Source organism: Halyomorpha halys, unplaced genomic scaffold, assembly GCF_000696795.3.
Source record: "Halyomorpha halys isolate HHAL.00 unplaced genomic scaffold, Hhal_1.1 Scaffold950.1, whole genome shotgun sequence".
Lineage (NCBI taxonomy): Eukaryota > Metazoa > Arthropoda > Insecta > Hemiptera > Pentatomidae > Halyomorpha > Halyomorpha halys.
In genome coordinates, this window is record NW_027112054.1 from 45,414 (window position 1) to 58,079 (window position 12,666).

The 12,666-nt window shown below is 38.2% G+C and overlaps 1 protein-coding gene across 2 annotated transcripts in view; it reads right to left on the reverse strand.

Annotated features, from left to right (window-relative positions):
• LOC106687365 (uncharacterized) overlaps positions 1 to 12,666 on the reverse strand; it is a 155,517-nt gene that overhangs the window by 16,681 nt on the left and 126,170 nt on the right. For both annotated transcript variants that reach the window (XM_067049991.1, XM_067049990.1), the window contains 3 exons: positions 11,605 to 11,843; positions 7,732 to 7,906; positions 1,240 to 1,494 (listed from right to left, as the gene is read on the reverse strand). In XM_067049991.1, coding sequence (XP_066906092.1) covers positions 1,240 to 1,494; positions 7,732 to 7,906; positions 11,605 to 11,843 — 669 coding nt within the window. The remainder of the gene's footprint in view (positions 1 to 1,239; positions 1,495 to 7,731; positions 7,907 to 11,604; positions 11,844 to 12,666) is intronic.

Genomic DNA, 12,666 nt, shown 5'->3' on the forward strand with positions numbered 1-12,666 from the left:
CTTTCCCTGATAATTGTTGATCTCTTCTTGTCGATGATGCTATATCCAACCTCTAACAATGGCTTGCAGTCCTTCCCGCTTCTAGCCGAACGGACGTCTTCTCCCAAGTCCTCAAAATCAAGAGTGCCTGTTTCCTCTCCTCTATCTTCAATGTTCACTGGTCGATCCAAAATATAATCGATTGGAGTACAATCGCTCTGCTTTATATGCTATGATTTGCGATGTAAATAGTTTATTGATAATTGTTACTTTCTTCCATTTCTTCTTTGATTATTCCTTTTCCAGAATTACTGCATAGGAACAACAAGACTTGACAAATTTCAATCCATCCTATAAAACACAAACAACCCAACGAACACTTGAGAAGGACGCGCACCGCCATCTTTCTTGTTTTGAAAAGCGTATTTATTTTAGACAATGAAAACTGGTTAGCTTGCTTCTTGATCCAAAACAATACCGAAACAACATAAATAAAATAAAAACATAACTAAAATCATTAATCTATCAATATCAACTATTCATTAAAAAAGAACATATTACAATATATATATATATACTTTTTTTTTTACGAACCCCTTCCAAGCAATTTCTGACATACAGAGGGGGGAGGTATCTAGAAGCAAACAACCTGTTCTAACCATGGCGGGCGGGGGTCAAACTTTCATTATATGGGATCGCCACAGCAATGAAAAAAGTTGACACCTCAGGGCGAATTCGAACTGGTGCCGCTAAAGTTCTCAGCTGGCTAAGTCCTGCGCCTCAACGACCTGAGCTAAGGACGGCAGCTAAATTACTTAACCATGTCCATCTCAATAAAAAGCTCATAGTTACCTATTTTTTCTTTGGTCCTAGACATTCCTGTCCTTCGTAGATCAAAATATTCCCATAGCAACACAATGGACTTTTGAAATTTTCAGTTCAGATTAAGTATTGAAATGAATTAATTAAGCTTGAACTAAATAAGGAAAAATATAATTGGAACCATTTAAAAAAATAATAATAATAATTTTACATGTAAATTATACAATGGAGGGTTTTATATAGGGAAGATTGGAAATGTAGGACTAAGACAAAACCACTATTCCTTTTAATTTAAATGTTGTACTCATATTAAGAGGGAACAAATTATTTATAAGATTCAAAATTAAAGATAAGATTCAAAATGATAACCAATTTTTCATTGACTGAGTTAATAAAATTCAGTTATATTTTTTAAACTCATTTAAAAGAAATACAAACTGAATCATGCTGCTGAGGACTTGCATCTCCAGATATGCCTGAATCCGCTGATTTATCCATAACTGTTGGAATTTGTACAGGAAGAGGTGGTGCTAAAATTCTATTTTCCATTGGAATGACATCATCTTCTTGAAAGGATTGCACAGTATCCAATGTAGAAAGCATTCTCCAAGCAGCAGTTGGAGAGAATCTAGGAATATCGATTTGCTTTCTTGGCAAAGTTGCTCTCAATTGGACCGATATTCCTCCATTGATCTTAAAACAAAAATTATATGAATTACTTCATAATATGAGAATTATATTTTACACTGTTTTGGCATACATTTAAAAGAGTAAAGATATAAAAAGGTTGTTTTATTGGGTATAAATTTATAAGATCTACCCCAGGAGCTCGTGTGTGAAAATTTGACCAATTAATATCGAACTAAAACTTTTTGCACAGCTTCATAAGACCAAGTCCTAAAAAAAGAGAAAATGGTTGAAATACGCGCGCGTATGTTTGTGCATGTGTGTGCTTGTTTGCGCGAACGTGCGTTTTTTTGTTTCTTTTTACGAGAATCCGTGGAAATCTTCAAAAGACATAGGATAGGTGTGGGATAGCCTATCCGTGTGTGGGATTTTTACCCATTACCACCACCGCTCTACACCTGTTTATTCCCCTCCACGGGACCACCGCTAGGCATTACTTCATGGCGGGAAATGGCTGAGTGCCGCCTCGCTTTCTTCACATGGTTTTCAAATTTCCATGTTTCACGTCTTCTGGATCTCTTTTCCGCTCTCAACCTCTTAAGGATGACTTTGGTGAAAATTTTCTCTGTGCTACACATTTTCTTTCCAATGCTACACATTTCCTAGTGTCATACGTATGCCACACACTTTCTCCAACCCTCTTCATTCTGCCGCAAAGTGAATGCAAGCGAAAAATCCAATTTGAATCGGTATTGGTATGCTCTAAAGCATCAATATCCTGTCAATTATTGGGTTACGTAAAAATTCACCTTCCCATGCCGGCGGCCATACCACAAGCCCACTTCGGGTATTAACCTGCGAGTCCACCTCTTGGAATCTCCCAACGCTGTTGCAACTGATTGATGATAATTTTCCGCTCTTCTTCTCTGGAAACGTGAGAGCGTCGTCTATAGTGGCTACTTTATTCTTCAAAAAAGGAGTTCCACCAGCAGCATACAGGCTATCACACACACTGCCTCATAGGAAACAGTCCTAAAAACACTTACCGTCCTCAAGCAAACTCTGCGATAAACGGGAGCTGCATATAACATAATCGAGGAGACAACTGTAGCAAGAAGCCTTCTGCAACTTTTCCAAGCACCTCCAACGTTCGGCATAAGGTGTAACAATAAATATGCTATTTTAGCAGATTTGATACTGATATATTCCGTGTGAACATTAAAGGGGAGACGTGCATCGATCATGACTCCTAGGTATTTTAAGCAAGACTGGGAACGAATTTGGTGCCTATCCACTGTGATAGTTATAGATTCAGTTTGCTTCCTGCTAGTTACTGAGAGAACCTCGGCCTTGTGATCTGCAAGTTGTAGGCCTACCGAACTCAGCCAACCTCGGATCGCAGCAACAGCCTGGTTAGCGATGAGGGTAACTTCTTCCAATTACTTCGCCGCCACTACAACTGCAACGTCATGTGCGAATACCACAACTGTGGCTCCCTCCGGCATTGGCAATTTGAAGATTGCATCCTCTATCTCTTCCTGCGTGATTTGTGAAAAATCCGTTGTATATGTATTGTTTATACATTTAATAGCATTCGCCTGTTCAGGGAATAGTGTTCTGACAATACTGTCTACAACATTTGATCTTGTGGGGAGCTGCATCATGCCTTTGCATAGTTTCTTAAGTGCTATTTTTTAAGGTCTACCCCATGGGTCTGGGATCCACCTCATCACAGAGTTCTCTCCAGCACCGTCGTTTGCTTTCTTTAATGGCTTGCCGGAGGTTTCTTCTAGCTCTCTTGAACTCTTCTTGCAACACAGAAAACTCCGGCAGACGTCTCGCTTGCTGGTAACATCTTCTTGCTTGGTTGCAGCACTGGCGAAGATCGTCAATAATATCCGTCCACCAGTACACTGAGGAATGACGTTTGCCAGACTTTGAACGGGTAATTGCATTACAAGCCCAAGATATAAAAGGGGTCAGTATACGCGCCTTTTCTTCGGCTGACCCTTTCAATTTACACTAATCCTCCAGCATTAAAAAGAATGAAGCGTTATCAAAAGTTTTCGTTTCCAGCCTTTAGTCCTCCATCAACAAATCTTCTTTCTTGTAGGCGTATGCAGTGTGATAAATATAGCCTGGTGATCACTGTTTGTATAAAATCTACAAACCTTCCAAGTACCGATCCGATGCATGCGTCCACTTAAAAATGTCAAATCAATGATAGATGATCTTCCTGCTCTTGTGAACGTCGGATTTGTTCCTATGTTCATGAAGATCATATCATTTAGTTGTGTGAAAGCTTCCAGGAGAACTTCACTACGTCTATTTGTTATTCTACTTCCCCATTCCGTTGTCGATGCGTTGAAATCACCAGCTTTGATAGTTGGATTATGACAACTAGCCTCTAAGACAATGCGATCCAACAAATTCTCAAAGTATTCGATTGTGATACTGGGATAGGCACAACAGGTAAAGATGTACATGTTATTAATCTTTGACCATACAAAGCCGGAGTGCGATGTAGTATTCACTTCCTGAATAGCTTGGGAATTACAGGCCCAAATAGCAGCATGACCACTGACATTGGATACCCACGAGTTGCCATATAGATTTTTATATTGTTCGCACAGTATAGCGACATCGATATGCTGTTCCCGTACTGTTTGGTAAAGGAGATCTTGTGCAGCTTCACAATAGTTCAAATTCAGTTGAAGTATTCTATCATCATATAATATCATTGTTCTCAATGCTGAACGGAAAGCTGGACACTTACTACTTCCACTGGGGTGGTCAGCCTCTCCATTTCCCGCACATAATGCGCATTGCGGTTTCTGGTCACAATTAGTAGCTTTGTGACCCGCTTTACACGCTTCACAGTTTCAACATAGAGAGGTCCTATCCTTTTTAACACAATTCCGAGCTAAGTGTCCGTACTCCCATCAACGGAAACACTTTGCAACTCCAAGTCTTTCGCATATTCGGCTAACAACAAGGCTTACTCGAACCTTTCCTTTAGCCATAACCTTCCTAGCTTGGAGAACCGGAAGTGAAATAACCGCTGTTTGTGTACCTCCATATGCTTGACGGATAGATTTCACTGCTGTGATGGGCACTGAATCTTCACCCAGGAGAGGTTTTAAGCCCTCCGCAACCTCCTCTTTTTTGGTGAGAGCATCCAAATCTTGCAGCTCGAAAATAGACTCCTCCGTCCAAGTTCGGACTTCCGCCCCTTCACCAAGCACTCCCTCCATTGAGCTTTTTTGTGCAGCAAGAGATATCTTTTGCTTCTGGTCCAATTGAAGTAGCAGGTCACCTTGAATTGAAGAGGCCATCTCCACCATTGCCGGATCTTCTCTTACCTTTCGCAGGACATCTGTCTAGGACTGGCTATCCGATATTTTTACAATCACGGCATCGGGCCTCAAAGGCTTGGGGCGAGGTTTCTTCCTGGATCTTTTTCGTACTTCCTGCTCGTACTGCCATTGCTCTTCTGAACATCCCTGAGGGTGTTCTATGTTTTGGTGCACAACTAGTATATTGGGTTGGCCGGTTTTCTTCATTTTCCTCCTTTTATCGCCCGCCAAAGAAGGTGTGGTAACTGCGTCCCCTCGGTTTTAACTGCGTTTTTTCTCAGTGGACTTATCTCCTTAGTTTGAGTGTGGCCATCTGCTGTTTCGATAGGGAGTGCAGCTGTTTCCAACTTTTCGAAGTATAGCTGAATTTCACAGGCATAACTTCTTATCTTGCCGTGTACATTGTTCTTGGAGCGAATAAAGGAGAGTAGCTCTTTTATCTTGCTCCTAAGATTCTGCATTACTTCTGTTGTAGTTAATCTTGCGGTATTAGATGTTACAACGACCAAGTCTCCCACTATTGCATGACGACGCCTGGGAACCCGCTTTCGCATTCCCTACCGACGCCGGTACTGGGGTTCCGTGCCCCTGCACCGTAGCACAATTGATATTATTTTCCATCACAGAATATTTATTTTTCGCATTTTATACCTCCTGCCAGGTTTTGAAACAGCCGCCTCTAACCTGAGGAACAGACGCTGACCAGTACGCCGCCTATTCTAGGAACCGTCGCGCCTGGATTTGGATCTAGTTTTGGTCCACCCCGGGTATTTTATTTCCCCGATTCCCGCCATATCTGGTGAGAATCCCCCTATCTGTGTGTGTGTTTTTTTTTTGTTTTGTTTTTTATGAGGGTCGGTGGAAATCTTCAACCACAAGTCATCTTGTATTTCCTTTGGCCAATGTCAGAAAAATAAAACAGAACTCTATCTTTGAAGTAGTCTTGTGTGTGTGTGTTGTGTTTTATGTGTGAATAGAAACAGCATGCCATTGCTTTCCTTCCAAAGACTATTGGTAAATTTATGCCCTTGAAAGCTGCCGTTTATCCCCTAGAAAAGCATGACCATCTGTGAGCATTCTTTGGTTAGGGCTTGGCCCCCCTAGATAAGTACATGCAAAAGGATCCATTGCAGCTCCACGTTGGCCCCTTGACGAGTAGCTGCTCCAGAAGCCCCTTCTATCTAAAACCTCACGTGTGTTTGCCAAACCATTGTTATATAGGCTGACAGTGGCAGGGAGTGAGTCTACGAGAACAATAGCTCTTTTCCAATTTTCAGTTATCAGCATACTAATAACTACTAGGGCTGTACAGATTTCCCTATCAATGTTGCTTGTAAGGTAATCAATAGATGCAGCTATATACTTCTATACTGATTACACACCTGCTGCTGTGTTCTTCTTTTCTGCAATGGTTGATCCATTGGTGTGTACATACAGCACTTCTTCTGTAAACCTAGTAGCTTTGAGCTTGTCAGCACATCCTAGAAGGCTTCCTTTTTTTTTCCCATTATCACTTCAACAGGTCCAATCTCTTGGTTCTTTTTTCTACTTGGACACAAGGAGTGTTCTAAGCTTGATACCAAGGTAGTAGGCAAAGTTTGTCTATCTCAACATTTTATTGTTAAGTGATAACAAGATAGTGTTTCTTGGTTGAGAGAGTAAAAATCTAGGATTCAGTTTCAGAGATCATATCATCAATCATTATATTGAAGAAAATCAAGTTTAAGACTGAACTTAAACGGTAAACTATTTTTGGTTATTCTAAAAAACAAGGTTTTGTCCTGCTAACATACTCTGTGCAAGAAACAACCTGAGTGAGGGGAATGGCTAAACTCTCAGTCCTATATTAAATAGTTTCTGCTCTAACAACCTCTGATAAACCCTGTCAAAAACAGTCCAGAAATCAACATAATGCAGTTAAGGTATCTGCTAGTGATCAACACCATCCTTAATCTATTGGGTTAAACAGAAAACTTGCTCTGTGGGGTAATCCTGTTCTTTCTAAAACCTTCTTGTTCGGAGGGCTAGACACTATAATGGACCAGGCAGTGTTGTGGGCACACCAAGCACTCATTTACCTTTGAAAATATATTTATTAGTCCGTTTGGCCAGCAACTTCATTGGTTATCTGTAAGTTTGCCCTTCTTAAGAATGGGAACCATTTCAGTCTTTATCCAGCTGTTAGGGAAGTGCTTCTACCATTCCAAGCTGAGATAGATGGTTATTGTGGAAGAGAAGGTGGACTTGGCAGTGGGACCACGGTTGATCAGAAATTCTTGCAGATTTCTGAGATATCACATTTTCCCTTCTGTGTGTGTTGGAGTGCCATATCTATCTTACTGTTACAATTGAGCGCTCCTGCCCTCACATGAACATAATGAGCACATCCAAGTCAAATGTTTAACTAGGTTCACCTTTTTTAATAGGATTTTTCAGGATAGGTAAGGGACTGAATTATCAATCAGTTGAGAAATAAACCTGTGTCACACACCATTACAAGTTATTTATTGGGAAATAGAAGTACTCTTATTTCTAACAGATATATTTAAGAAAAAAGAAAAAACAGGTTATTATAATCAATTAATAACTTTATATTTTTTATTTTGGATCCTCATTGCTTTTATCATCCTCAGTACTGGGACAAAATTTAGGTACAGTATATTCATGGATGATTTGTTGTTGTGAAGCTCTCAAAAAGCTTGATATTGACTATGTACACTATACTTTATACATATTATGATCTTCAATAAAATATCAGATATTTAAAACCTCCAATATTGTTTGTTCTCAATATACTTATTGAAAGGAGTATGAGAAATGTAGGAGTGACAGGACATATTTGAAATTACACCACTTTTGTTATTACAAAAATAATAAGTTTAATAAATATTTAAAAAATAAATAAATAAATATTTATTGATTTTACAATTTGCATAAATTTTCTTACTTCATCATAAATTATATCTGTAAAGCCATCATTGCTAGATATCTGTGACTCAGAAGAACTTTGGGACATATGTTGTATTTGTGACGCAAATGCTTCTATTGCAAATGGACAGTTGTTTTCATTTATGTCCATTCCAAAGTAAAATGTTTTTACTGGAACAGTTTTGTTATTCATCCTAGAAGAAAAAAGTATATAGGATAACTTAAAAATGGATACTCAGAAAGAAAGCTATATACAACATAGAACAAGTACATGGAAGAAAGTTCTTGACTGTGCCTTCAATTGTTATGTTGTCCCTTCTCTTAACACCCTCCTCAAAACACTTCACAGTTTGTGAGAATGAGTATGATTACTATTATAGTGAATGCCATAATAGCTAAAAACCACATGGAGGGAAAATGTTCTTGTTATGGTCTATTGTGACAGGGAAAGAAAATATATATATAAATCAGATTGCCAATAAATTTCTTTCCCATTTTCAATAGATACCATTGGTGATTCTAACTCAACCTGACATTAATTTGGAAATCTGACCTTCTATTCAAATTTAAGTACCCCAAAAAATCATAAAGCCCAGAATTTTATATGATATTGATATTTTTGTTTTTCATGTTGGATACACGATTATGAATCTTTGAAGTGTGTCATCAGATTAAGGTTCAGGTTAAGAGTATGAAACCAACAATAATCTGACTTTGAATACTTTATAAGCAGAGCCCAGAATTATACACAGTAAATACCCACAGACTATGCCACATGATATAAAATAAAAAATTGGAGCATTTGCAGTAGGAAAAAAAAAATATGCAACAAAAAAATCTCCATATTTGCAATAAGGCAACTATAATATTCAAATATACAACTAATGTAAAAAAAAGTTCTGAACTAATAAAGAAATAATAGGATGGATTAAAAATTAAATGAAAATGATTTAAAATGCTGTGTAGTATCAAACACTTTTTAAAATATCAAAATAATAAAAAATTGCTATCAGTAACAAACGAAAAACAGTAATAATTGTATCGAAAAATAACTAATAGATATTATTAAAAAGAAAACTACAAATGAATATGAAAATAATGAAAACACATCGTAACAAATAAGAAATAGCAATAACGTAAATGTGTTAAAAATATATAAGAAAATGGATTGAACATGGAGTGAGGTGCTTTTCAAAAATTAAAATATAAAAGTAATATAACTATAAAAATAGAAATAAAAGCAAATTAGCAATGATAATATTTAAATACTAGTTGATAATACAAACAATATGAAGTGGGTAGCTCATAGGTAAGGTAATGGACTACTAACTCCTAGGACCTGGGTTCGGATCCAGCTATGCCAGATATTTATTATCTGTTTCACTGTAGCCTTTAAGACAGCCCTGGGCATTGGTAGCCCTCCGGGGTCCATCCAGCCTCATAAAGTGGGCGCCTTTAATTAGGCAAAAATCTTTCTTTTTTTCTTGTAGGACCCCCTTCCTGGTCATTTCTAACATACATAAAATGGGGGGAGAGGATGTTTATGCTAAATAAATACACAGCTATCTCCGAAAAATTGATTGAGACCTGTCCTGCAGTGTCCGAGGCATCACAACAGCTAGCGATTTTTGAAAAAATATTGAAGGTAGAATTAGGACGGAACTTGATTGTACCAAAAAGACTGGCTGTTGAAAAATCTTTCGTGGAATGTGTCCGTGAGATAATGGACAAAGGGACCAGAGAGGAGGAAAAAGTAGAAATTCAGCCGTAGAGGCAGGTAACTTTTAGGAGCAGGAGGAATTACTAGGCGCAATTCGACTTCAAAGAGAAACCTTCTTGATCGCCCTAGTTTGAATTACAAAAAAGAGATGGCAAAGACGTGCAATGCAGAAACAAACCTTGAGGACCCAGAAAAGAGGACGCTCGTAAATGCTATGAATGCAATCGTTCGGGACACATTGCAGCAAACTGTCCTTCAGCCAAGTGCTTTGAATGTTGCGACAAAGGCCATATTGCTAGAGCATGTCACTGGATTTACGGATTGGACGGAATCCAGTCCCAGAATCAATAAAAGTGAATACTCACAGAACAAGACGCCACAGGGGTTTTCCAACTTCAAGTTCTGAGGAATATTCCGTTAAGAGTTCAAGTGATGAAGAAGAAGAAAAAGAAGGTAAGTCTAGTTGGGCACGAATGTAAACTAGATCGAAGGCTCACAAAACGTTGTCGCAGATTGGCTATCCAGAGCTCTTTATGCGAACCCGCTCCATGATGCTGGGCCCTCTGATGCTATTCGAAATAATATGTTCCTCGATGAGGGGGCTACAGTACGTGCCAATGAAGCCTCCGCGGTATAACGCCATACACAATTCAACGAGATGGAGAGGGTGCATCATGAATAGAATATACTAAGTATGGCAGACACAATATTGGAACTGTATGGACCGTTCCCTCGATTGCGCCGGAAGATTTCGTCCACTTATTCATGACTTAACCAAACGTGGCAAAACATATTACATGTATGTTGAAAATAAGACAATCTTAGATCGTATTAAGCACCTATTAGAAACAGAGAGGATAGGAACCGATAGAAACATCATTTTATGTTCTAAAATCATGGAAACGATAAAAGATCCCGAGCCTCAAAGTTAGTTAAGAGTTAGTTAAAGCCTATCATAAACGAAAAACTAACCATCGCGGATTGCCTAAAACTCTCGCCGCATTGCGTCGCAGGTATTACTGGTACCACATGCGTCGTTCAATTAAGGATGTTTTGCAGGCATCTACAGCAGGTCACCCCGCCAAATACGACAGACATCCTATTAATATCCATCCAGAAATCACTCATACCCCAAATTCGCCGCTATTAGACGTTTAGGTTGACATTTTTACATGGGAGGGTTTACATTGGCTAGACAACTTTAGTAAATTAGCTATGGCATATTCCTTGCTAACCAAAACATCTGATGCCGTTTGAGAGGGTATGTTTACATGGATGTAGTGCTATGGAGTACCTCAAACCATTAAATCTGACGGCTGGAGGGAATTTCGAAACGCTCATACCATCACAGAATGTTTCGGAGTTAAATATGCAATGACATTTAAATGACATTAAATGACCCCCCCCCCACAAGGGCGCGGGTCCATTGAACGCCTACACAATCTTCTAGGGGAACATCTTCGGTTGTTCCAATTACATAAAGGAATAGGAACTACCGCAGCAATGCCTAGAGCGGTGTTGGCATACAATAACAGTATTCATTCTACCACGGGGTTTACGCCAGTAAAAGTTGTATTCAGCCACCCGGTACTAAGAGGAGATTTGCTCACAACGGCACAAATGCATCTAAAAGACGCTGTAATTCACAAAGATAGGCAACTAGCCAACATTTCTCAGCGGGTACACTCTTGACTTCTCAAAGAAAAACTTTCCAGGGCTATTCGCATTTCCTTGGTGGTACCAGATGATTTCCACAAATTTTCATTCGGTATGACGGTATATTGTCAGCCACCGTCCAGTCGTTGCAAGGGGGATCAGGGCCTTTCAAAGTGGTAGTGCTGCGAGAACACAACATAGTTTCCATCCAGGGGATCCAGGCATCTAAAATAACACTTTTTTTTCTCTCTCTCTCTTTTCTTTTCTCTCTCTCTTTTCAGTCTAATTAGCTCTGTGAACTGGGATGGGGGTGATATGTGGTATAAGATAAGAAGTGTGATAAGTACTATTATCAAACAATTATTGTAACAGGTGATAACCTATGTGGAAGGTAAAAATAAAATACAGTATTATTCAAGCATTCAGAGTGTTCCATTTGTTTCTAATTCTATCTTATTTTAACTTATATATATATATATATATATATGTATGTATACAACGTTTAGTAATCCTTACACCCAAATATCTCCATCTATACTAAGTGTAGAATGAAAGCTTGGCGAATTTTTAATTTTTTGTTTTCTATATTTACTTTCATTTTCAACAAAACTTTCAATGGAACCGTTCTTCGTGAAAGAATGGGTTTCTCTTTCTCTTTGATTGGAGAATTTTAAAGACAGTTTATTCATATTTACAAATTCATCTTCATCAGATGCACTCATATCCTTATCTTCATTTGGTCTGCAAGAATCAATCTGAAAAAAAAAATTGGGAAAATATATATACATGTATATAAATTATCGGTTTGGAGAAGTTTGTCGGGGGGTGCGGTCAGCAAAGAACAACATAAATAAACAAAACTGAGTTGCAGGCCTACCTTCTACGCCATAACCCCTGATGAAGACCTGAAACTCATGTCGAAACGTCGGCATAAAATAAATAAATATTATGGTTTTGTTTATTTATGTTGTTCTTTGCTGACCATACCCCCCCGACAAACTTCTCCAATCATTAATCTACAGTCAACTATCTACACCTCAATATATAAATTATCTTTTACTGAAGTGAAACTAAAAATAATAGGAGAGAGAGGAGTGCAAAATGAAACGTTTGAAGTGCTTTCAAAGACTATTTGCAGAGCCTGTCCGTCTATATATATATACAAGCCAGCTGTTCTCCTCGACCAGCTGATATAGACCTGTCAGCTGATAGTCCGTAACTTTTATATATATTGTAATATGCTCCTTTTGTAGTAAATAGTATATTTTGATGTATAAAGGGTTTTTAATATGTTTTCTTTTATGTATCATTTTAAGATTGTTCATTTGTTTTGTTTATCCAAAAAGCAAGCTAACCAAGTTTCATTGTTTATAATAACTTTGTGATTCCAAACAAAGCCAAGATGGCGGTACGTAGAATCAATGCCACATTAAGCAAATTCAGATATCATAAAAACTATTTTAACTCTTCCCATCATAATTGAAAATACAGTAAATTAAAGGAAAATTAGAAATCAAGGAATAGTGCAAATGAATAATATTCAGAAAATAAATCATTTGGAAAAATCCCTAACTGTTG